The 26,874-nt window shown below is 39.1% G+C and overlaps 1 protein-coding gene and 1 long non-coding RNA gene across 2 annotated transcripts in view; one reads left to right on the top strand and one right to left on the bottom strand.

Moving 5' to 3' along the window:
- znhit6 (zinc finger HIT-type containing 6) overlaps nucleotides 1-26,874 on the top strand; it is a 38,804-nt gene that overhangs the window by 1,518 nt on the left and 10,412 nt on the right. The window contains exons 3-8 of the mRNA XM_061825326.1: nucleotides 4,428-4,534; nucleotides 7,344-7,429; nucleotides 10,853-10,956; nucleotides 22,497-22,565; nucleotides 22,754-22,834; nucleotides 22,912-22,992. Coding sequence (XP_061681310.1) covers nucleotides 4,428-4,534; nucleotides 7,344-7,429; nucleotides 10,853-10,956; nucleotides 22,497-22,565; nucleotides 22,754-22,834; nucleotides 22,912-22,992 — 528 coding nt within the window. The remainder of the gene's footprint in view (nucleotides 1-4,427; nucleotides 4,535-7,343; nucleotides 7,430-10,852; nucleotides 10,957-22,496; nucleotides 22,566-22,753; nucleotides 22,835-22,911; nucleotides 22,993-26,874) is intronic.
- Nucleotides 4,702-22,489, bottom strand: LOC133503588 (uncharacterized). Its single transcript, XR_009795770.1, has 4 exons — nucleotides 17,956-22,489; nucleotides 16,091-16,141; nucleotides 12,033-12,168; nucleotides 4,702-6,497 (listed from the first exon to the last, which is right to left on the bottom strand). It is a non-coding gene; the product is annotated as an uncharacterized LOC133503588 (long non-coding RNA).

Genomic DNA, 26,874 nt, shown 5'->3' with positions numbered 1-26,874 from the left:
GCATTTTTCAAAATGCTTGGGTTGAAGGTAAGGAGTTCGGGAGCTGGGTTCGTCGAGATCCAAAAGATCGGCACATGTTTTACTGCCATCTGTGCAAGCAGAGTTACCAGCTTGAAAAGATGGGCGTCAAAGCGCTGGGGTCGCACCGGAAAAACAGGAGACACGCTGATTTGGCGAAGACTCTCTCATCTTCCGTTGGTATGACTCTGTTTCTAAAATATCAAGATAGTGAAGCATCAACTTCAGGCAGTGGTATTAGCAGTGCATGCGCACCTACAGTTGTCCAGTCATCGACTTCAACAAGCCGGAAGTCAGGCTTTATGAACGTAGTTCAATACACGAAGACGGACTCGTTAAAGGCAGAGATTGTGTGGACTTTAAAAGTGATCTGCAGCCATTACAGTTACAAATCTTGTGAAAATAATTCGAAAGTGTTTGCAGTCATGTTCCCAGACAGTGATATTGCTAAAAACTACCACTGTGGGGAAAGCAAGACTTCGTACCTGGCTACATTTGGCATTGCTGCCCACTTTTCATCTCTACTGCCTCAAAGCCAAAAAAGCCAGAATAGTGACTGACATTTCTACGCTTATTGAGAAGGCCGACAGACTGTGTGAGGAGGCAGAAGAAAAGAGGAATCTGAGGTTTATCACCGAGGCCAATGCACTCAGAGGCAGAGCAAAGGACGAGAGAGCCACTTTGGCACCTCTGCAGCAACAAATAGAGAAGGCACTGGGTAGGCTCAAGGAGCTAGAGTCAGGGTGCTGAGACAGACATCAGTAGAAGACATTTGTGTTTTTCGTTGGAATTGTAGTTAGAATCAGTTTTTCTGTAGACTGTTATGTGAAGACATCGACAATGGTCATATCAATGAGAACTACCACAAGGGGCGACAGGTGATCACTGTCACAGGCACTGAGGTACTGGAACATTTGATGAATCAAGAACGGTTGATGGCACCATGGGGGAGTCTTTTTTTCCTTACTCTTGATTTCCCAAGATGGCCCTAAATTTTTCGTGTCGGCCCTAATTTTTTTCCATGTCATCCCTAAATTTTTCATGTCAGCCTCTAAGAATGCCCCTAAAAAGCCCTTAAAAGTTTTGGGTCAGACTGAGTATGAACCCTGGTAGGGCAGATTTTTTTTCCTTACTCTTGATTTCCCACGATGGCCCTAAATTTTTTGTGTCGGCCCTAAATTTTTCGTGTCAGCCCCTAAGAATGCCCCTAAAAAGCCCTTACATTTTTTGGGTCAGACTGAGTATGAACCCTGTCCGAGCCGCAGGTTGAGCTTAGTGCTAGCACAAGCACGACTATCATATGCCGTTCTGACTTGCTCGGTAGTGTAAATATTTGCATTTTGTGACATAAACATTAAAACTTGTTTGTGGCACATTACTCGATTGGACAACAGAGTTATACAGTATAACGATCCAATCGTGTTAGTGGTTAATCGAGTTTCACCATTGCCATGTACATGTATTCTCGGTTCTCAGAACTTGCAGTGTAACTTGTTAGTTAGCCAAGTAATGGCGCGTGGGACTTAGATAGCGCGAACTGAGCAACGGCGTGTTAAAAGTTTTACGATGGCGGAAGTGTTAGAAAAAAAGGATGAAGATCGAGCAAGGGTAATTGACAAGGATGCTGGAATCAAAAACTATTTCAGACGGGCATGGCTTGAAAAAAGTGTAACCGTGCAGATAAGACTGAAAACGGTATCAACATGTCTAACCGAACACATACAAAAAGTAAAGTAAAAATATCCAAGAGGAAACTCAACCCCCACCCCTCTCCCCCCCATCGACAGACATTCTCATCTCTGACATTGCACTGAGATGGACATTTTTAAAGAGGTCAATAGACATTCAATTTTAAAATTAAGTATTCATATCATCAAATAGTTTTATTTCATCATGATGTATTGTTATAATCTAGCGTAATTTCCGGTGGTATCTATTGTCAATCCATTGATGAAAGATAGCAGTAGATGATCTATATCTTCCTAAGGCATGTAGAGGGGAAAGAGAGGGCTGCGTGAGTTTTCTCCGCGCACTCCAGTTTTCTCCCACATCTCAAAAACATGCAACGTTAATTGCACACTCTAAATTGCTCCTGGGTGTGATTGTGAGTGCAGCTGTTTCTCTATGCGCCCTGCGATTGACTGGCAGCCAGTTCAGGATCTACCGTGCCTCCTGCCTGTTGACAGCTGGGATAGGCTCCAGCACTCCCGCAACCCTTGTGAGGATAACCGGCTAAGAAAATGGACGGATGGATGGATGAATATTGACAGTTGTTAAAAATCAAACAAGAACAAGCTCTTATTCAGTGCAATAATTTTGTTCAAACCTGATGCAATCTCTGGTTTAAAAAAAATTTACATATGTTTACTGAAAGGCTTTTTTTTTCATCCATCCATTTTCTTAATCTCTTATCTTCACTTTTTTGTACAAATAAGAACCTTTGTACAATTTCTCATGAAACTAATACAAAAACCGAGAAATGTCCTATACATTCCATTAAATGTAAAAGTTGACGTTTTGCACCACTGCAAAACAAGAACTCAAAAATATAGATACATTTTTGAAAGTGGAAAATATTAACAAAATGATAAAAGCAAGTAACGGCTCCATTCTTCTGTTCAATGTTGACATTTTAATTACACTGTCACAGTAGTGTCACAGAGAAATCTGAATACACTAACAACAATATGGTGTTTCCAAATGTCTCTTTTCGATCATCCAATAGTTAGAGCTTGGAACTCTGTATATCATTATGTTTCAGCCTATATCCATCCATCCATTTTTTTTTTTTAGACTCTTATCCTCACACGGGTCACAGAAATGGTGGCCACTATCCCAGCTGTCAACAAGCAGAAGGCAGGGTGTACCCTGAACTGGTTGCCAGCCAATCGCAGGTTTCAGCCTACTCCATGAATATTTTCCTGTCGTGCTTCAAAACTGGGTTTTAACTTCATGGCTCAGACAAGTCTAGTGCATGAATTAGGCCTAATAGCATTGCACATCCATCTCACAGAGGACTTTTATACCTTTAGTGATGATGCCAAATGTAATTTCTTTTCCAACATTGTATCATTGCTGTTAGAGTTTGCTACCTTTTTAATGTAATCGCATAAAACATCATGTTAAATGTATGACACTGTTCACATTTGTTATTCTGACCACCTGCAAGATCTCAATGATAGTATCATATCATTTCCTTGTGTTAAACACTATATTCCATCTGTCAGAAGAAGCTAAGAATGACTATTCTATTCATTTGCAATAGTTCTTTGTACTCATTGGGGTCACAGTTGAACTGGAGTCTATCCCAGCTGACTTTGGGCGAGAGGGACCAAGTCACAGGGCTCAAGTAGACAAACAACCAGTCACATTTACATTTTTAAATAACAACCCAACATCCACGTTTTTACTATATGGGTGAACAATGGCGTAACAGTAGAAAACCCATGCAAGCATGAGATGAACATGCTGAGAGCCCTGAGCCAAGGTTCTAACCCAGACCTACTCAACCATAAGGCACATATACTAAGGGTACCAACCACAGAGCTGTCCCAGTGACTAAAGCTATAAGAATACTTGTTCTTCCCTTTTCTTGGGGAAAAAATGCAGTTATGTAATCCGTTATAAAGACACCTCTCATGGTTACCTAACACAATATTTTTGACAAAGAGGTGCAGAGCCATCTATTTGTTTTTTCTTTCTCTTTTGATTCATGGCCTGAAATAACATGCCACCGCTTGTGGCAACAACCTGTGGTCCATTCCTCTATTTATGTTGATGTTGAAACATTTAGTTCCTAATCCTTAAAAATCTGATGGCATATTTTTATTCATGCCTGAAATTGTTGGGCACCTGAGGTTGGCCTTAAGCTTCTTTCATAAAGGCTAGTAGTTGAAGGCATCAGTCAGCATTCCTCTTGCTTATTATTTTTTTAAATTCCATGTTATTCTGACTCCACCAAATACCTGTCTCTCATCTGTGAAACACCCCTACAATCCACAGGCTATATGATTTTGTTTTTCTTGACAAGCATGCATATTTGAACAAACACTTTTTTTGTGTTATGTAAGCAATAACATTTTTTAACATTGTGGCACCTCCAGGGTTGAACAAAATCAATGAGGGTTGTAGCTCTCGATTGAATTTGGAATCTATTTTTTGATAGGAAAAAAATGAAAATAGAAATAATTGTTACATTCTCAGTCAACTCAATTTTGTTCACAAAACCTTTAAATAACACTTAAGTCACGTTAGCATTCTTAATGGTTGTTTTAACACACATTAAAAAACAAAATGCTGAATGAAAAATGACAAACATATAATGCAATGTCACACTCAATTGTATTTTTTTTTTAGGATTCTAATTTGTCACAAGTTTGAAACAGATTTTGTATCTCTCTGTCTTCAAGTTTGCTTTGTGTGAAGAAACACAAAGAAGAATCAAGATGCAGTGGTGTTCGGAACAAAACCGCATTCCTGAACATTTCTCAATTTGATGAAATTGCTCTACTCAGTGGTAAGCTTGACTTTATTAACGATATTTATACATTTTTATATCCAGTCCTCTCCATTATAGGCACCCATGAAGTTCAAATCCTGAAGAAAATGTATCAAGTGAAACAACATTTTTAAAGAGAGATCTTTATAGAAAAGAGCAAATGATCAATAAAATTTTATGGACAGATGAAACAAAAATAGAGCTTTTTGGCAATAGTCAAGTGTTATCCCTATAAACATTCTAAAATGGATATTGAAATGAAAAATACATATAATAATATTCACTACACGTACCCAAAAAAATAAATATGAGCGGAGAGCGCGTCATCCATGTGCAAAGTTCCGGAAGTGTCATTCGACAGAGTAGTCTACATATTGGCTGCATTTACTGTCCGTGACGTCACCCCGGACATTGACCATTGAAAACACGGTGTGGCCCCTACTATGGGACAGAGCCCTTCAGACACAGAAGCGCTTTTCGAAGAAGAGAACATTTCACAATCAAGTGAAGTGTCCGGGGCAATATTACCTTATTGTTTTTGCCATGCGTTAAATACTTTATTCATTTTTTTATTTCATTGCATAAAATATGAACATTATAACATTCAGCAAAATATTTTCCCTTCCCCTCTTGGAAATGGGGCTTGAAGACGCGTGCCTTCTGGCCAGGTCTGCACCTATGGGACACAGCTGGGACCGGTAACATGGGCCGCCTTTCCCACGGACTCACCACCTGTGGTAGGAGACATGGGGGTTGGGTGCAATGTAAGATGGCCAGCAGGCAGTGGCGAAGACATTGGTGTTCTTCGCCACTGCCTCAAGCGCTCTCTCTAGGGACATGGAATGTCACCTCTCTGGCAGGGAAAGAGCCCATCTGACCTGGTGTGTGAGGTAAAGTTCTGACAGTGTCCGCCTTGCCTCTACACATGCTTGAGATCTGGTAATAGTCCTTTTGAGACGGGTTGGACTTTCTTCTACTCTGGAGTTGCCCACGATGAGCAGCACCAAGCAAGTGTGGGTTTTCTAAATGCCCTCTGGCTCGGAGCCTATACTTTGGGGTAAACCCCAATGCACAAGAAGGTAGCCACCCTTCAACCATTGGGTGTGGGGACGGGTCCTTACTCCTGTTTGCACCACACAGAGTACACTCCTTTTTTTGGAGTTCTTAAAGTGCTGGAGAGTGGTCCTCCTGGGGACATTGTTCTGATGCAGGACAGCCTAGTTTGCAGTTTGATGATAGACTTTGTGTTCATGTTATTGGCCGCATGTTTTGGACACTTGCATGACGATAGGGGCGGAGCTGTCAACCAATTACCACCTGCTGGTGAGTAGCTCCAATGGTGGGGGAAGTTGCTGGTCCGACCTGCCAGGCCTCAACTTATCTTGAGGGTCTGCTGGGAACATATGGCAGAATTCCTTGTCAGAAGCAGTTTCAACTCCCATTTCCGACATAATTTTAGCCACATCTGTGGGGGCTTCAAGGCAAACTGAGTTTTAGTTGGCCATGTTCAGTGCCTCAATTGCTGAGGCGGCCGACCAGAGCTGTGATCGTAAGGTTGTCGCTGCCTGTTGTGGCGGCAATCCCTGAAACTGTTGGTGGGCACCAATGGTGAGGAATGCCACCAAGCTGAGTAGGGACATGAGTCGATAGGTAGAATAGAGCTCTCTCTGAGAGACAGGGTGAGAAGCTTGATCATCTAGGAGGGAGTCAGAGTAGAGATCCCGCTCCTCTGCATTGAGAAGAGCCAGATGAGGTGGCTCAGGCATCTGTTTTGGATACCTCCTGGACTTTCCCTGCTGAGGTGTTCTGGTCACGTTCTACTGGAAAGACATCCCAGGGACGACCCAGGATACGCTGGAGAAACTACGTCTCGCGGCTTGCGTGGGAATGTCTCAGAATCGCTTCGGAAATGCTGGAGGAAGTGGCTTGGGAGAATGAAGTCTGGGCTTCCCTGGTACAGCTACTGCCTCTGCGACCTGACCTAGGATAAACGGGTGAAAATGAATGAATGAAAAAAGAAAGGGGGGAAAAAACAGGTTTGTTTACAATGAAACAACAAAATTTGAATGAAAAGGAGGAGAGAACAATCTTTTCTGTTACTTTTTACAGGAAATGCATTTTACATTTCTTTCCTGTAAAGCCCTTTTATCAAAGACCACTTTCTTTATTAACCGTTTTGTAATTCTTTAATACCATTGATTTGAGCTTTTTAAATGGATTAAGGTTGACTTTTTTTCCGTTAATTTTCCCGGCTTAATATTTTTTTTTTATTTTATTTACTGGACATAAATAACCAAATTGCATTCTAAAGCTGTCTTCAGATGATGGATTTCCATCACCTTACTGATATATTTGAATCAATTGCATTGTATCCTTAGAAGCAGATCCTCTTAATTTATGCACAGTGTGTGTGACTTCCGGGGAAGATATTTGTGAGTCATGTTTGCTTTTTTACAGCCAATCTATTTTTAGTACATGTTTTTATTCTGTCATTAACTTTACATAAATTTTCACTTCTTAACCCTGAGTTAATGTGTTAACCGTTACTGCTAACTGTCATTGTCAAGATTAAGGGCATTGATAAGTCACTGCTTTGCTTGATCCTGAACAAAAACAATGTTGAATCATTGACAAATAATGTACTCTTCAATAGCTTACCGTAAATGCATTTGCAAAGTCATTATTGTACAATATAAATTTGGTCCAACAAATGACCGTTATCGTACTCAGTCATTTCTGTCACATAGTTCTGATTTTATTCTATTTCTTTGAACAAATTTTTGTCTTTTAACTAAGTAGCGTATTACTCTTCTTTTCTCATCGGTAGATTACAGGTTTCTGGAGGACACAGGAAGGTTTGCTGGCGGTGCCCAAAGAGACAATCTAATTCGTGTTCCCCATACTTCAATGAGAGTAAGATGTTTACTTTTTTTTTTTTTTTTAAATAACATTTGCTTTTGTGCGAAATTCAAGGTGCTGCACTTTGGATGCTCAAAAGGTTTTTATAAACTTAGTGACAACGGGTATTGGAGTAAAGGATTTTTGTTGCCAGCTCAAAGAATATGGAGGAATAAATAATTTAACTAATGTGCCTGAACGTGTATATTGTACTACTCCTATTGTCACTACTGTTTCATATGGCCTTACTCCATTTTTCCATTGTAAGGTCAGTAAGTCCAATTTGGACTGAAAGTTGTTTTGTTCCCAACTTTACTTCAGTGGGATGCCTTAAAGATAATCACATCATTAAACTGTGCCAAACAAATATCCGTTCATCTGAGATAACACACTGTGGCGACCCCTAACGGGACAAGCCGAAAGGAAAAGAAGATTGTCATTTTCACAATATTTTCCCAGATTACTTAAAGTTGTTATCCATATTAAGCATGTTTTATGCATGATTCTAAAAATAAGGTGCTATTTTTTTTAATGAAAAAAATAAAAACACTGGACATTTAAAGAAAATTTAAAAATCAAAAGGTAACATTCTGACAGACAACTACATTCCTCTTTGGGGAAAAAAAAAAAAAAACCTTGCCATTCACTTGCAATTCATCTATTGAGCACACTACTGGCACCAGTCAACACATTTCCATCTCTATCCTTAATCACCCTTACCTGCTGCACATCCTTCCCATTTCCATCCCTGTTTCTGTCCAACCTGTAGAGATCCTTTTCTCCTTTGTTCGTGTCCAACCTGGTGTACGTCTTCATATGCCTCTTGTTTAGCCTTCGCGACTTCAACTTTTGTCCTACGTTGCATCTCAATGCATTCCTTTCGCCTCTCCTCAGTCCTCTGTGTCCCACTTGTTCTTTGCTAACCTCTTTCCTTGTATTATTCCTGTATTTTTGGGTTCCACCACCAATTCTCCTTCTCCCCTTTCCTACCAGGAGACACACCAAGTACTCTTGTGCCTGTTTCTCTGATCACCTTGGCTATATTAGTCAGGTCTTTCCGGGACCTCCTCGTGTACATTGAGAGCTGTCTCACCTCTTTCTGAAACATTCTTCCTTTCTCAGCTTCTAAGACATGTTTCTCTGCTCTAGTTTTATCTTCTTAATATTCGTACCCATCACCAGAGTCATCCTACACACCACCATCCTATGCTGTCGAGCTACACACTTCCCTACCACTGCCTTACACTAAGTAACCTCCTTCCGATTACATCGTCTGCACAAAATATAATCCACTTGCGTGTTTCTACATCCGCTCTTGTAGGGCACTCTATGTTCCTGCCTCTTCTGCAATAAAAAATGTTCACTACAGCCATTTCCATCCTTTTTGCAAAGTCCACCACCATCTGCCCCTCAAAGTTCCTTTCGTGAATGTCATACTTGCCCATCATTTCTTCATTGCCCCTGTTTCCTTCACCAATGTGTCCACAACAATCTGCAGCAATCACAACTCTCTCTGTGTCTGAGATGCTCAGAACTGCTTCATCTAATTCCTTCCAGAATTTCTCTTTCAACTCTAGGTCACATCCTACCTGTGGGGCATAGCTGTAAATCACATTGTACATAACATCCTCAATTTCAAGGTTCAGCCTCATCAGTCGATCTGATACTGATTGGTCAAATAATTTAAACCCCACCCCTAAACTTCTAGCCTAACTGCCTTTCCACCTGCTCTCTTGGGTGCACAATATATCAACCTTTCTCCCAATCATCATCTCAACCATATCCTGAGCTTTTCCCGTCATAGTACAAACATTCAATGTCCCTACACTCAGGTGTAGGCTTTGTGCATTCCTCTTCTTCTGCTGATGAATCTGCTTTCCTACTCTTGTTTGTCTTCGACCCACAATAGCTGAATTTCCACTGACGCCCTCCAGGCCAGCGGTGCCAGGGGTGGGTGTTGTTAATCCATGCCACAACCAATCCAGGATGGAATTCTTAGATTAATGCTCATATTTGTTTGGCAAAGTTTTAAACCAGATGTCCTTCCTGACGGAACCCTCTGCATTTATCTGGGCTTGGGACCGGCCTACAAATTGCACTGGCTTGTGCCCCCATAGGGCTGCATTCTGTTCAATAGTGCATGGTTGGACAAATTTTCTATAAATAGAACACTGTTGCGTGTCTGTCAGGGAATGGGCGTCTTGTAAAGATGACTGTAAGAGCGTAGCTCAGAATGCTCAATGAGGTAAAAGAAGAAATGGGTGGCATGTGATTTTCAATTCCACCATACATAAAACATTAAAACAAGAATGCGGTTCTTGGGAGAACACTAATGAGGAAGCCGTTCCTGTCATCAACAAAAAATGCTCATTTCAAGTTTCCATAATAGCACCTTGATGTTTCACAGCACTACTGGCAAAATATTCTGTGACCAGATGAAAGCAGGTTTTTTTTTTTTTTTTTTTTTTTTTTTTTTGGGAAGGAAGACACAATGGCACGTTTGCTTGAAAAATGGCACAACACATCAACATCAAAACTTAATCCCAACTGTGAAGCTGGTGAGATGTTCTGGACGCATCCTAGTGGTAGGAGGCCGCAGGGACAAACCCAGGAGACATTGGAAAGATTACATCTTGCCTGGGAATGCCTTGTGATCACCCCAAAAGAGCTGGACTGGGAAATGAGACGTCTGGACTTCCCTGCTTAACCTGCAGAGCCCATGACCCAAGCCCAAATAGATGGAGGAAAATGGATGGAAATTACATGTCAGTAATAGATATGACACCTTACAATCTATACTATCCACCATACTTCTGAAGTCCTGAATTAATTACATACTCCCTTGTGACTGCTTCAGGGGTCAATCAGCTTTGTCGTCTTTTGACTGAAAAATGCAGATAAAACCTTGGCATGTGCTTTTGGATTTGGCTTCCAGACAGTTGGAGAGTCACTCATCTGGTAAGAGTCTAGCCCTATCTTTTTAATAAATCACTTTGACCATGTGTCATTGTGTTCCAATCTGAAGCCATAAGCAAAATGAGCACCAGAAAGTTTTGTCGTTTGGCCATTTAAACTAGGAAGGCACTAAAAGTCGAACACAGTCAGGTTTATTGATGCAACGCAGATGTTTGGTATTGAGAGATATTTGTCGAGAAGGATACCTCCACCCACAGTCTTTTGTGTTCATCTGAAATGTCAGCCAACATTTTCTCCTAACAAATCTCCTTATGGCTTTGTCATACATCCTATTTCACATGAGGTCAGTGGTGTTGGAAAATGTGCCTGCTGTGCCGTCTTTTTTTCTGTGTTTGTTTGTTTTACATAATCTGCTCCTACAACTACACTAATGCACATACTGTATTATCACCCTGTATTGTAGGCCAGATTGGTAATTCATATTGCATGCATTAATCTCTAAAACATGCTCTTGTTGTTCAGGCAAAGAAGCTTATAGTAAATGCCAGAAAGATGAACATCATGTTGAAAACCCTCCCGAGCACCTTCACCAAGAGTAAGGAAAACTCTACCATCTTTAATTCTAGGTAAGAATGTACTCATGCTGACTTTCCATACAGAGTTGCTTTACACACATCAATACTACTGTACTTATTTGCGGTGTTGTGCTGAGGTTTTACTTTTTTTTTTTTTTTCATCATGCTGCCAAATCTGTTTAGTGCTGATTTACAGTAGTGTTCAAAATAATAGCAGTCCTATGTGACTAACCAGATTAATCCACGTTTTCAATGCTACATGTCAAAACAAGATACCAGGAGGTGGGGTAGATTCTAAGAAAACAAGACCCAGCATTCATGATATACACACTCTTAAGGCTTTGCAATTGGGCAATTTGTTGAAAAAGGGGGTATTAAGTTATGTGGCTCTCAAAGCCTGAGGAAAATGGGTCGTTCAACACAGTGTTGAAGAACAGTGTAGTTTGATGTAAAGTTTGATTGGAGAAGGGAAACCTTATAGAGCTCGTTCACCTACATCATAATATCCCGTGACATCGCCATATTGCCAGTCAAACAAAACGTCATTGCAAGTTAATTCTGTTGAGACGAAACTAAAATGTGTTTTATAGCACGACATCCAAAGTTTTGTCCGATACCGTTAAACATTTAGAAGGTGATAATAAACGAAGGTAAGTGGAAAAAATTAGAGACACTTTGCATAGAGGACCCATATTTAATGCTGAAGTCGATGTTTCGCAGATAAGAAATTGGACTCTTAATTTGCTTTTGCATGTATCTGGTAAGTAAGCTGTCGAGATTTACACAGAAAAGTTTGAAAGCGTATAAAAGTCTGGACACATACAAATACTTGGTTATTGTATCTCTTCTCAATCAGGAATTAATCCCACATAGTGATGGACCCACTCATATTTTTTTCAATACTAATCCCAATATTTAAAGAAATGACACCTGGTTTTACACAAACTAGCATTCATTAATGATGACGGGAATAAAAATTTATCCTCCGCACACAGAAGCATATTGCTGCCACACGCTTACCTCCGTAAACCTCTTTGTGACAGACGTATGTTTTTTTTTTTCAAATGAGTCAACTTGGCATTATAAACAGTTCTTGATTATTTCAGATTGAGAAGAATGATTCCTACCTGAAATGAAGCGATCGCTACACAGGTGTATTTGGTGGGGCACCATCCATCACATTTAATTGCCGAAATCCATCTATCTTTTCTGGTCTTTTCAGCTCGTATTCCATAGAATGTTATCTTTGGAAAACTTTCTCATCTGTTGTGACAACAAAACAAGTTGTGAATACTCTGCTCCGGTTCAATGTCTCCCACAATGTCGAACATATCTGTTTGACCGGCAATATGGCACCGTGAAAACGGTGACGTCACGTGCACCAGCTCTATAAAGAGGTGCAAAAAAATATATAGGCTGTTCAGATGAAATGATCTCTAGTGCCTTAAAATGGAGAGTAAACCCAGAGACACGTGTCGGAAAATGGAAGACAACCATCAAAATGGATGGCAGAATAAGCAGAATGGAAAAGGCTTAGCCAGTGATCAGCTCCAAGATGATCAATTACAGTGTCTGATACGACCACCAAACTCAGAATTCAAACCACCGTACATAGTGAAGACGGTGAAGCATGATGGTTGCAAGCATCATATTTAGGCATGTTTCTCCTACTATGGTGTTGGGCGTATTTATCGCATACCAGGGATCATGGATCAGTTTGCATAAGTCAAAATACTTGAAGAGGTTATGTTGCATTATGCTGAAGAGGATGTGCCTTAGAAATTGGTGTTTCAAACACACCAGTCAACAAAGTCATGGTTCCAAACCAACAAAGTTAATGTCATGGAGTACCCAATCCCGGACCTTAATCCAATCAACAACTTGTGGGATGATGCAAAAAAAAAAAAAAAATGCTGGTTCTGAAGCAAAACCAACAAATGTAAATGAATAGTGGAATCCTGGATTGGAATAACAGCTGAAAGGTGGCACAAGATGTTTAACTTCATGCCAAACAGATGTGAAGCAGTTATAAATAAATAAACAAAACACAACTTTTGTTTTACAACTAAATATTAGTTTACATTCAAAGTATGAGTGAATCAAGTTTGTACAAAAGAGTTTTCCGTTTCTAAAGTTTACACTAGACTGCTCTTTTTTAACACACGCCTCTCAACAAATTGCCCAATTGCGCAGCCGTGTGTGCATGTCTTGTTGGTTTACAGATTACACCAACTGTCAACCTGTTTGACACGTAGCAATAAAAAATACACTGAAAACGTAGATCAATCTGGTCACATTGGACTATTTTGAACACTACTAGAACAGAAGGACAATCGTTCGTGGAGGTTAAAAAGTAGAAAAATTTTTAATTAAGTCAAGTCAAATTAGTGGGTTAAATTATCAATCAACATAACCACATGATGGCAGTCTTGCTAAGCCCTCATATTTACTTGAAGCCTTACTCCTGAAATGACGAACATCCTCCAGAGTGAGGCTTGCAGCTTCAGTGCTTACATTAGAACACAATTGATCAATATACACATTCAGGCACAGTCAAACTTGAACTTCTGGAGCCATAGAGCCCTTACATTACACTGTGCAAAAGAACATTTTTGATTCTGACATTTGGAAATGAGTTACCGGGCCTTTAAGCAATTCACCAAAGTGGTGCATTTTATCCATTTGTTTCACTGCTGTTAAGTGGTTCGCCAAAGTTGAGAATTAGGATTGTGTATTACTGGGTTTAATGTAATGGGCATTATTTGGGGCTCCAGTTTAAGAATTTAAGTCATGAATCACCTTTGAAAACAAACAAAACAGAATTCTTCTTGTTAATGTGTTAGCCACAGGTATCTGGATTAAAAGGAATGCCATAGACTCATGTATCGTCTATTACTGTGGTCTAGTGAAAACAGGTTTCAACTTTTCTGAGTCTAACTTATCCAAGAAGTCTCTAAGATGTAATACTATAGGATGATTTAAGGCAGTCTTGAAGTTATAAAAAAAAAAACAAATTGAATAATAAAAAAGAAGCATTTGAGAATCACACCCAAATTGCTTTTTTCATGTTAAAACAAGATTTATTTAAGATAGGCACAGACATGTGGATCTAAATTCCCTGTATAAAATGGGCATTACACGATCTGTTTTTTTTTTGTTTTGTTTTTTTTTTTTTAGGATGATCGCCGATCATCGAATTTAAAAAAAAAAGCAATCATTGATCACCAGTCCGGTCAGAAGATAGATCTATTACAGTGACTTGTTCATTAATTGTTTATATGCTTGTGTACTTAATTGCTCAAAAAATATGTATTTACGTTAGTGTATCTTTGTTCATCTATTCATACCAGTGAGGCATAATGACAAATGAATGGTCTTCTATTAGATGGCAGGAAGTACATACAGTAATTAATGGACTTGCTCGCTTGCTAGACTGCATAACATTTTTTGTGCCTGCTTTTTAGCTGTATCGTATTAGAAGTATGTGAACATACTTCAACTGAGCCTTGAATGAAAGTCCTGTCCGGAGCACCAGTGACCACCAACACAATTTATTCCTCCCAATTTGTTTTTATAATCATATGGGACTACCATTGTTATTTTCCCCATGGTGACGAGTGTATCTGTTTGGATTTGAGTTGATGATGAAGCTTAGTGATCGTAAAAAGTGGAATGTGTTGTTGTCAATCAAATACAGTATTTTATTCCAATAGTCTGACATAGTCCAATCATGAACAGTCAAATTTGTCTTGTAGTCTGATCCGGGCATTACATGTTGTCTGTCCCACACAGCTGACATGTTTTGTTTTTTATTTAAATGACTTTATAAACGGTCACATATTCGGTGAAGAAAATAATAATTTTAACACCCTGCTATATTGCAAGTTCTCCCTTTTTAGAAATCATGGAGGGGTCTGACATTTTCATCATAGTGAATGTCCACTATGAGAGAGAGATAATCTAAAAAGAATAATCCAGAAATCACAATGTATGATTTTTTTTTTTTTTTTTTTAAGCGATTTATTTGTGATACAACTTCAAATAAGTATTTGAACAAATTGTCAGATGAGGCCAAAATGAAACTTTTTAGCCATAATTCCACTAACCATGTTTGGTGAACGACGAATGATGAGTTCCATCCCAAGAACACCATTCCTACTGTGAAGCATTGGGGTGGTAGCATCATGCTTTGGGGGTGTTTTCTGCACATATGACAGGACGACTGCACTGTATTAAGGAGAGGATAACTGTGGCCATGTCTTGCGAGATTTTGGGGAACAACCTCTTCCACTCAGTCAGAGCATTGAAGATGGGTCGTGGCTGGGTCTTTCAGCATGACAATGACCCTAAGCACACAGCCAGGAAAACCAAGAAGTGGCTCCGTCAGAAGTATACCAAGGTTCTGGCATGGCCTAGCCTTTGTCTGTCTGATCAAGACATCTGTGTGCAGGAGTGGGCCAAATTCCCTCCTGCACTGTATGCAAACCTGGTGAACAACTACAGGAAAAACTGTAACTCTGTGTGGAGGAGTGTGCCAAAATTCTTCCTGCAGTGTGTGCAAACTACAGGAAATGTTTGACCTCTAATCGCAAACAAAGAATACTGTACCAAATATCAACATTGCTTTCTCAGGTGTTCAAATACTTATTTGCAGCTGTATCACACAAATAAATTGCTAAAAAAAAATCATACATTGAAATTTCTGGATTTTTTTTTTTTTTTTTTTTTTTTTAAGATTATCTCTCTCACAGTAGACATGCACCTACAATCAAAATTTCAGACCCCTCCATGATTTCTAAGAGAGAACTTGCAATATAGTAGGGTGTTCAAATACTTATTTTCTTCACTGTATATGTCATTATAATATGTAAAAAAACGCAAGGCTAAAAGTAAATGCTTTTGGATTCGAATACTGGATACAGCAGCAACGTGAGGTAATTTTTTTTTTTTTTTTTTTTTTTTGTCAAGAGATTGAGTCTGTGAATTGTGCCGATGAGCATAAAATGCGGATTTTTAGAAGATACGATTAGGCCAATCAGATCAGTGTAAAGTTTAGTTTTAATTGGTCATCGAGAATAAATGAGTGTTTTTTTTTTTGGGGGGGGGGGGGGGTTTGGGTGGTCACCTCGCCAGAGATTAATTGAAACAAGATGTGATGAAGCAAATATTGCCCAGGTTCACTTACCTTGCACCTGGCTCTTCAGGCTCTTCTGCAAGATAAATGAGCGAGTAAGACCTAACAAAGGGTCGTGACAAAGGAGAGAGAGGTCATGAGTCTCTGTCCTGTGTCTCTGGATGATCATGAGATTCTTCAGACTGGCTGGTAATTAATTAAGTTCAAGTGTGAGAAGTCTGATCTCTTGTTTCCCCTTTGATCAGTGGCTCAGGCCTCTTTTAAATGTCTTGTGTACTGAGACAGGCTCACCCAGGCAATCAGAGATTGGGATAACATTTGCTCTGACTGGAGATTTTTGCTACATACATATTCAAATATAAGTGGTACCACGTTACGAGAAAGTTTGATTGTAACAATAAAAATAAGATGAAGTAATTTGGTGGCATTCCCTTGCGGTGTATTGTTTACCAGAATTAATTACACTTATATCCAAAACTATTATACTGTATTTTTCTGGAAGACAGCATGCACTGCTTAAGAAGCGGCGGCCACTCTGTGTGTGTGTGTGTGTGTGTGTGTGTGTGTGTGTGTGTGTGGTGTGTGTGTGTGTGTGTGTGTGTGTGTACTATTTTTTTTTTTTTCTCCTCCATACGGCACTAATGTATAGAGCTCGTGCACCTACGTCGTAAAATCACGTGACTTTTGTTAATCTCTCCATATTACCGGTCATGCTAAGCATTGCGCAATGCCCAGTCTGTTGGAGACGACACGGAAATATGTCTTGTTGCATGACACCTAGAGTCTTGTCTGATATCGTCAGACATTTAGAACGTCAAAATAAACGATAGTACGTGGAAAAATTAGATAAACTCAGCATTGAGGACCCAAATTTAATGCCAAAGTCGATGTTTTCGCCGATAAGAAATTGGACTGTTAATTCACTTCCGCTTGTCTTGGACAACTGGATTTACACATGGATCTGGTGAGTAAGTCATCGAGATTTACATGGAAAAGTTTGAAAGTGTATAAGTCTGGACGCATACGAATACTTTGTTGGTAGATCTGTTATCATCAGGAATACATCCCACATAGTGATGGTTTGACGGCTTGTGAACGCAAAAGTGTGTTCAATGACGTGTTAACCTTTGCCGGAGTCCATCAATCTTTTCAGCTAGTATTCAATACAAATACCAATATTTAAATAAATGACCCCTTGTTTTACACAAACTCTCATTCATTAACTATGACTGAAAAAATGACGGCGGTTCATGGTTCGTGAACGCAGAAGTGTGTTCGGCGACATCTTAACCTTTGCTAGAAGCCATTGAACTTTTCAGCTAGTATTCAATGCAAATACCAATATTTAAATAAATGACCCCTGGTTTTACACAAACTCGCGTTCATCAACTATTATTTTGGGGGGGGGGGACGAAGTCGTCTCCATCAAACGTACATGGAAGCAATTGCGGTCAAACTTAACGTCCGTATACCTCTGTGACACATTATAAATACTTTATGGAAATTGAGATTGAGAAGAATAATTCCTACCTAAACTGAAGTGATCGCTAGACAGGCGTGTGTGTGTATTTTGGTTGGGCACCATCCATCATGTTTAATTGCTGAAATCCATCGATATTTTTTTGTCTTTTCAGCTGCTATTCCATAGAATGATCTCTTTGAATATCGGTCTCGTCTATCGTGACAACCAACAGCACAACAGGTCTTGGGTATTGTAAATGTTTTCCTCCGGTTTAATGTCTCCCACAATGTCGAGCAGCTCTGTTTTACCGGCAATATGGCGCCATGAAAATGGTGACTTCACGTGCGTGAGCTCCATACCAAATATACCAATACATTGTGAACTCAATAGATACATAAATACACACACGTATACACACACACAGACTGTGCAACATAAATGTTTATTTACATACCTTGCTTGACTGAAACATGGCCGTAAAATGCCTCAGACACAACAGGAATGTTATTGTTTTTATTCGTTCTCCTTCTTGTTCATTGACTCCACTGATGTCCTGGTCTTCAGTATTGTAATTTAAGAATGTTTCCGTCACACAGCATTTTGGTGTCTGTGCCCTCCTCATCATTTGCATCTCGAGACAGTTACCACTGAAGTTGGTTTGCTCTCTTTTAGTAGCAGTCCAGCCTTTCTAAATATATTGATGATGTTAGATACGTTCACACTGCTACACGCATGTAAAATCCACTGGCATACCTCAGAGAAGGATGATCTTTGCATGTGACTATGTAAAAAAAACTTCTGGCTGCTTCTCATCCAAGCCTCCCACTCAGCTCTGAGTGCCACCTTAAAACCACAATATGTGCTGATGTCCAGTGGCTATATAAACTTTGTTGTACATCCAGGAATCACAGCTGGAATCAAGTTATATCTCTTGTTGGCTATTTTCACTGAATCATTTATGTGGGCCCTCAGACTGTCCAAAACAAGCAAGTGGAAAAAAGAAAAAAATCCTCCGGGACACCTACTCTAACACTCTCAGCCTTTCAGCCATTAAACTTTACATCATCTAGCCTTTTTTGTTAACTTTGACTCTGCCTTTAAGTCATGCACAACAACAGACACAACTACATTCTACCACTATGCTCAACTAATGTGTGAATTAAACATACTGTCTTCATTTGAACACGCAATTTTTTTTCCCCCAACTAACACGAGCCAATCTGGAGACCACATTGCTTTCTGAACCGTGGCGAGGGATCCGTATGGATCATGGAGAGAAAATTAGCCACTGCAAAACTGGTATAAAGAGCACATTTTATTGTACTCACTGTAAATATTTGGGTCTTCGTCATGCCTACCAACTAATTAATTGCACAACCTAGTCATTTTTTATGGACTACATATTTCAAAAATTTTGCGTATAAGCAACACCTCAGAATTGTGATGTAACATTCCAGCGAATTTACATAATTGCATTATTCGAAACTTTTCAGTGACAAATTCTTGATTCATTATAATCTTTAGACCTCAGTGGTGAGTTTTTTTTCTCCTTAAGCATTATAATTAGTTGGGGGTGTAAACAAAATAGTATTTTATGGCCCCACCTAATATGAAAGTTTTTGTGGGGCCTTCAAGTTTTATATTAATGGTACTTTGGCAGTGTTGAGTTGCAGAGCTGATGAAGCTACCAATCATGGTGGGCTAAATGGCTCTCGGGGGCATGATATTGATGCAAGCAGAGAAACATTTTTCAATGAGTAGAAGTTACAGCAGCGTTACCATGGAGTTTTATTGTTGGTTTTGCACACAACTTGTTACATCAGCACCCCCGATTATCTTTTATGTTAAAAAAAAAAAGAGACATTTGAAAAGATTGGATTTTTTAATTATTATGATTATTTCTGATTTAAATTATGTGCATGTGTACCGAGCCCAGCCTCAGCCAGACTGCCTCTGGCAGGCCCAAGGTAAATTGAGTTTGAGACCCTTGCTTTACAGGGACTTTAACGGAGAACAGCGAACCTATTGTGAGAATACAGAACATCAGTATTTCATCAGTATTTCCCCATAGAAACAAAAATGCCCATGTGCCAAACATCAAAACGGAATCACATTTTGGAATCCTCAGAAAATATATTCATGGGAATGTTTCTTATATAAGCACCGCTGAAGCATATGACATGCAAACTGGGTTAAAAGCGATACGATTGGGGACACAACAACAAAAAAATTAAGCACTATTTTTATTAATATATATTTAGAGTTGAAGCCAGAAGTTTACATACACTGTGCAAAAACATACTTTTCATTTTCGTCTCACTGTCTGAACTGAAATCAGACTAAACCTCTCGTGTTTCAGGTCAGTTAGATCACCAAAATTATTTAATTTTGTTAAATACCACAATAATGACAGCATTTCCCAAGAGAATTTTACATTTTCTTCAAGGTCAAAAGTTTACATTCTCAAAAATTACCATATCTTTAAAGAACATGGGTAAACCCGAATGATGAGTCCATCCATCCATACATTGTCTTAGCGCTTATCCTTACAAGGGTCGGGGAGTGCTTGAACCTAGCTGTCAGCGGGCTGGAGGCAGGGTACACCCTGAACTGGTTGCCAGCCAATGACAGGGCACATAGAGACAAATAGCCACACTCACAATCACACCCAGGGGCAATCCAATTAGTGTTGCATGTTTTTTCGGATGTGGGCGGAACCTGGAGTGCCTAGAGAAAACTCACGCAGTCACGGGGAGAACATGCAAACTCCACACAGGCGGGTCCGGGATTGAACCCGTGACCTCAGAATTATGAGGCTAACGCTTTTACCAACTGAACCACCGTGCCGCCTGATGAGGTTATGACAAGCATTATTTCGGGTTTAAGTTGAGATAGACCACAATATTTGTTTTCATTAGCATTTTACTTTTCTAAGTCTTTTTCCAACTTGTAAAGTAAGTTGATTTTCAACAGATGCTTTAATTTTTTTGAAACAAGCAGTTAATGTGGTCATATATTTGTAATTGTAATTTTTTTTACTATGCATCTCAAGCAAAAAAAAACATTTTGGGATTTAGCGGCATATTGTACCATATTATGGTGTTTTTGTTTTTACTTTTCAATGTGCTCTCTCCTTATGCTTGACAATGAATGGTGGCATTGGCATTCATCCCATCTGTGCATTCTGCACCTTGTCTTCAATAACTGAATACATTTTGTAACAACCCCCCTCTTTTCTAGTGTAGTGCATAGTTTCCATTTGCTGTAATAACAGAATAATGGTATCACACCTGGTGCCTCACCCTCATTTTCTTGCATGCAGAAACACATCAAGGCCTCAACAGATTTATGCGAACACACACTGACGCAATAAAAACGAAACTTTGCCAGCAAGCACCTAAATTCCTCTGATTTAGGAGTTACAGAAGTTGCTGGATACCTCCAGTTATGTAGGGAAACTCCTCCCAGACGCAGTTATGCATGACAAACCATTAGCTATTTAATCAGTTGTTTTTTAATTGCACCAATGTCACTTTTTCTAGAACAGAGTTGAAAAGTGGGGATTTATTTTTTCCCCCCTTTTGAATGCTACTCCATCCAAATGCTTTAAGGTTAATGTACGGTATTTTGATTTATTGGCAACTAGTGCGGGTGATCAAAACATTTAAAAAAAAAAAAAAATCATGGTTAGGTTCTTCATATTTCATCTCAATTGTTTTACTGATTTATTTTTTTTAAACATTTTTAAAAGTTTTAAATAGTTGGTTTTGAAGCATCTGCACTGCTAAAAGTAAAATTAAAGCACCTAGAGTCGTTCAACATTTTAACACTTTTGTTAACACTCCTCATAGTCGATATTTAAGAGTAACCACAAACATATTGAAATACTAAGCAAATAAGGTAAAACAATTTTGCCTCAGCTGCGCAGCAAATGGAGAAAACATTAACAGTACATTAGTTTGGAGTCTTGAATATTTTTGTAGGTACAAGATACAAAATAAACAAACTGCACCCTCCAGGATACTAAGACACTTTGTATCGTGAACAGACTACTGACTGATAAACTTGATACGTAACGGCCAATAAGTAGCATTTTAAGATGATCTGCTTTAACTGTCATTTGCCGATCCGATTAATTACGGTATGGATTGGCTCTGCAAAAGACATTTATCTGCAGCCCTATTGTGTACAGTATATTTGAATCGAAAAGCTGGTTTATTTTTAAATCTTGTCTTTTGAGGTAGTATTGTAAATATCTGACCAATATTTTTATTTTTTATAAACATCAGTGGTGTGACACAGAGAACAAGTAATGCCTAGATCAGATTACCGAATAAATTTGGTCTTTCATGATTGCAGCACGTGAGATTTTTTGCACTAAAATCTGAATATAGTTTTTCAACCGTTTTTTATTCATTTGAATGCTTTTAATCAAGCAAAGCACATTGAGTTATGTATGAAATGCGCTGTACAAATAAATTTGATTTGCTTTGCTCTGTCAGACTACTGCAATAAAATGCTGCCCAGTGATTGTGAAAGACAGGATACAGTGGTAAATGCAATACGGGTCTATGTATTATAGTGTTGCCACTATTCATCTGAGCTAGAGTAAGATTTTATAGCACTAGTATGCACTCAAGTAAGACCAAATTTCTCTTGCAGTCTGAATCAGTTATTTCATAGTCCTGGACAGTGCAATATTCATTTTTTAAACTTGAAAATAAAGCAAATTTCTTGCTTGACATATAATACTGGCCATCTTATCAAAGCACTGTGTGCCGCCTCAGATGAATCTTATCATGGAAATGTTATGTTTTCCTGTGCTCTATAATTATTCTCAAAATAAAATATTAAATGGCTACATTTAAACAAATGTGAATTTCTTGAGGTATTGTCAGTCTGAAAGATTTGGCAAAACTAAAACTTTTTTGATGTTGGTATTTTTTAATTTTATTTCTCTACAATCACACATTTATTTTACTTTGTTTGATGTAGAGAAAAACTTTTTCTTTGGCACATGAAGATTGTGTTCCCCCAGAGTGGTACAGAATACACCCAGAAAAGGTAAATCTCACTCCCAAATTCCAATACAAGTATAAAGTGCGGATGTTTTGCGTTCTACAATCTTAGTCTACTAAATCACTCTTTATAATAGTGATCTTTTTAACTTATAAATGTTAGCATTCATTTACCAAATGTATTTTCTGTAACATTTGTCTTCTCAATGTATGCATATTTTTTCCCAATTTTAGGGTGTGTGACAGGCTAACTCTCGAAGAGATCCTGATGCCTTTTATACACCCGACAGAGTCAGACCCTGCGATACGCCAGAAGTAAACCTTTTTTGGGGGTTTATGACTTTTGTCGTAACTTGTTGTTGAGACAGTGTGTTTATGAATATATTTTTCAGGTTGAGGAGGTATGTACATGCCCCAATTGAGGATGTTAATGTTTTCATGAAGGCAGAAGGACAGAAAGCAAGCGCTGTCAGGTAAGCTACAATGGAAATGTAAGTGATGCAAAACAAAACAAATTTATTTGTATAGCCAATTTCATACACGAGGTAACTCAATGTCCTTTACATGACTAAAGTATTTGAAAACAAAGAGAGAAAACATTTAAAATGGGATAAAATCAATAGAAATGATGACAAAATATATTTAAGAAAAAGTACAATTAAAACCCTGTACAGTGCAAGAAACATAATTTAAAAAGTCAAAATCCTCTATAATGCATGAGAAAAAAAGTTTTCAACCTGGATTTAAAAACATTCACACTTGGGACTGACCTCACGTCTGTTGGCAACTTATTCCATTTGTGTGCAGCATAATAGCTAAATGCTGCTTCACCATGTTTGCTTTGGACTCTGCGCACCACTATTTGACCTTAGTCAGTCGATCTCAGAGCTCTACTGGGTTTGTATTCCGGAAGCATTTCTTTCATGTATTCAGGACCTAAATCATTTTGTGATTTATAAACCAGTAGCAGAACTTTAAAATGTATTCTAAATCTGACTGGAAGCCAGTGCATGGACTCAAGGATTGGAGTTATATGCTCTGACCGCTTTGTTCTGGTCAGAACCCGGGCAGCAGCATTATGAATGAGGTGCAGCTGTTTAGTACTCTTTTGGAGGAGTCCAGTCAGAAGAACATTACAACAGTCAAGTCTACTTAATATAAAAGCATGGATGAATCTTTTCCTGGTCAGCTTGAAACATACAAGCCTTTACTCTAGATATGTCTTCAGATGGTAAAAGGCAGTTTTTGTGATTGATTTTATATGACTGTTGAAAGTCAGGAAGAAGAACCATCCGAATATTCAACAATATTTACAGCCACAGGTTCAATCCCGATCAACCGATACTGCTATTTCTTCATCAGATGAGGATAAATCTGAGAAATCAGCACTGGGCATAATGGTGTCCCATGTAATCGAGCGTTTGGAACCCCACGTAACACGTCCATCTGGGCATGTCGGTCATGTGACTTGGAAAAATTTTCCTTTAAGGACCGCTCCATTTAGTCCTACTCGTGTTTCCAACATGTTCAGCTATATTTTATGATCTACTGTATCAAAAGCTGTGCATGTTGACTTTCTTAACTGACTTTCTCCACTGGGTTGCTACCATATATTTAATGTCTTGGAAATTCTTTGTATGTTTCTCCTGACTGATACATTTGAACAATGAGAGGCCTCTGATGCTGTGGAAGCTCTATGAGGACTGTGGCATGTACTTTATAATGTGACTACATAAATGTCACGATAACCCTGCTTGAGCAGCTTAACTGTATTTGGATTTAATCAAGAAAGATTTTAAGGATGAAGCCAGTACATTGTGCATGCATTTCTCTTGGAAAAACTGATACAAAAAGGGTAATTTTCTATTTTATTTGTTCAACATTTATTAATGCAGGTAGGCAGGGTTCGCACGCGGCCCTAAAAGTCCCTAATAACCCCTACATTTTTGAAGGAGCATTTAGGGGCTTCTAAAAGTCCTTTAAAAAGCCGCGAAAACCGGTCAAGCACCTAAAAAGGCCTTTAAATTAAAAAAAAAAAAAAAAAAACAAAGGGAGGACCTCTACCGCCAAAATTCTCTCAAAAAAAAAAAAAATCTTTTATTTAAAAAAAAAAAATAGCGATCCGTCTGGCGTCCAAAACAGCCGGAAATTGTCAACGGAAGTCACTGAGTTGACAACTTGTCGCCATCTTGCCGATAATCCATTGTTTGTTTCCGTGAGTAGGCATTTCACTTCGTCTTCGTTACGACGTAGCGTAGTTCTTTCATCGATCCAACTTGTATCACGGGGAAGTGCATTTTTCAAGAAGCTTGGGTTGAAAGTAAGGAGTTTGGGAGCTGGGTTCGTCGAGATCCAAAAGATCGGCATATCTTTTACTGCCATCTGTGCAAGCAGAGTTAGCAGTTTGAAAAGATGGGCGTCAAAGCGCTGGAGTCGCACCCGAAAAACAGGAGACACGCTGATTTGACGAAGACTCTCTCATCTTCTGTTGGTATGAATCTGTTTCTAAAATATCAAGATAGCGAAGCATCAACTTCAGGCAGTGGTATTAGCAGTGCATGCGCACCTACAGTTGTCCAGTCATCGACTTCAACCAGCCGGAAGTCAGGCTTTATGAACGTAGTTCAATACACGAAGACGGACTCGTTAAAGGCAGAGATCGTGTGTACTTTAAAAGAGATCTGCAGCCATTACAGTTGCAAATCTTGTGAAAATAATTTGAAAGTGTTTGCAGTCATGTTCCCAGACAGTGATATTGCTAAAAACTACCACTGTGGGGAAAGCAAGACTTCGTACCTGGCTACATTTGGCATTGCTGCCCACTTTTCATCTCTACTGCCTCAAAGCCAAAAAAGCCAGAATAGAGACTGGCATATCTACGCTTATTGAGAAGGCCGACAGGCTGTGTGAGGAGGCAGAAGAAAAGAGGAATGTGAGGTTTATCACCGAGGCCATTGCACTCGGAGGCAGAGCAAAGGACAAGAGAGCCAGCCACTTTGGCACCTCTGCAGCAACAAATAGAGAAGGCACTGGGTAGGCTCAAGGAGCTAGAGTCAGGGTGCTGAGACAGACATCAGTAGAAGGCATTTGTGTTTTTCGTTGGAATTGTAGTTAGAATCTGTTTTTCTGTAGACTGTTATGTGAAGACATTGACAATGGTCATATCAATGAGAACTACCACAAGGGGCGACAGGTGATCACTGTCACAGGCACTGAGGTACTGGAACATTTGATGAATCAAGAACGGTTGATGGCACCATGGGGGAGTCTTTTTTTTCCTTACTCTTTCCCAAGATGGCCCTAAATTTTTCGTGTCGGCCCTAATTTTTTTCCATGTCATCCCTAAATTTTTCATGTCAGCCTCTAAGAATGCCCCTAAAAATCCCTTAAAAGTTTTGGGTCAGACTGAGTATGAACCCTGGTAGGGCAGTTCAGAACATATTCTCATTTACAATACCAACTTGGATGAACTCAGCAGAGTAAGACATTTTGGACCAAGGGTTCTTAAACGTGTTGGAGGTCTTGACCCTGCAAGTTTCATATGTGCATTCATTGAATCTTTTGTAATTGGAAAAATAAAATATTTTAAATTTCAACCCATTCATGGGCAGGTTGGCAATTTTTTGCCTTATTGAGATAAAAGTCCCCTAACAGGCCACAATCAAGGAGATAACACTTCTTTTTCATTTATGGTTAAGTTATATGATAACTTTACTAATTTATAATCTCATCCCAAAAATGGGACGCTGCCCGCGAGAGGGTACTCGGGTTTTCTTAGTAGATTGTCCTTAAAACCAGAATCAGAATCAGATTAAAACACTTAAATATTTTCATAAACTGAAGGATATATAATTCGTGAAAATCATAATGTCCCAAAAATGGGACGCTCCCTCGAATGGGTTAAAAATTCCAAACAAACAAGAGCGTTCATCTGAGATGACATGCTGTGGCGACCTCTAACAAGACAGGCCCAAAGAAATACATACATGCATGTATTTTGCTTTTCGCCTCGGCAAGTGCCACTCATTTTCACAAGTCCTTTTTTTTCCACTCTGACAAGAATTTCTCATCTAAGGTTGAAAGCTTGTCCATCCAGTATTTGGAAGTAGTTTAAATTGCATGGATTCTTTCCCCACGTGCTGGTCTGTTGCTGTCACAGATATGAACAATAGGTAGATGCAACACACCAATGGTCACACTAAGATAAAAGGGAGGGAGGGAGGGCTGGAGTGTCAGCACATTCCATGTTTGATCACAGCCCGAAAACCAAAACAACAAGGGTGCCTGCACATTGTCCTGCATATGGTTATTCACAATGCCCTACAATCACAACAAGGGAACTAGAAATATCGTTT

This window comes from Syngnathoides biaculeatus, chromosome 7, assembly GCF_019802595.1.
Source record: "Syngnathoides biaculeatus isolate LvHL_M chromosome 7, ASM1980259v1, whole genome shotgun sequence".
Lineage (NCBI taxonomy): Eukaryota > Metazoa > Chordata > Actinopteri > Syngnathiformes > Syngnathidae > Syngnathoides > Syngnathoides biaculeatus.
The sequence above is the reverse complement of the archived record's forward strand: the minus strand, read 5'-3'. Positions and strand labels throughout refer to the sequence as shown.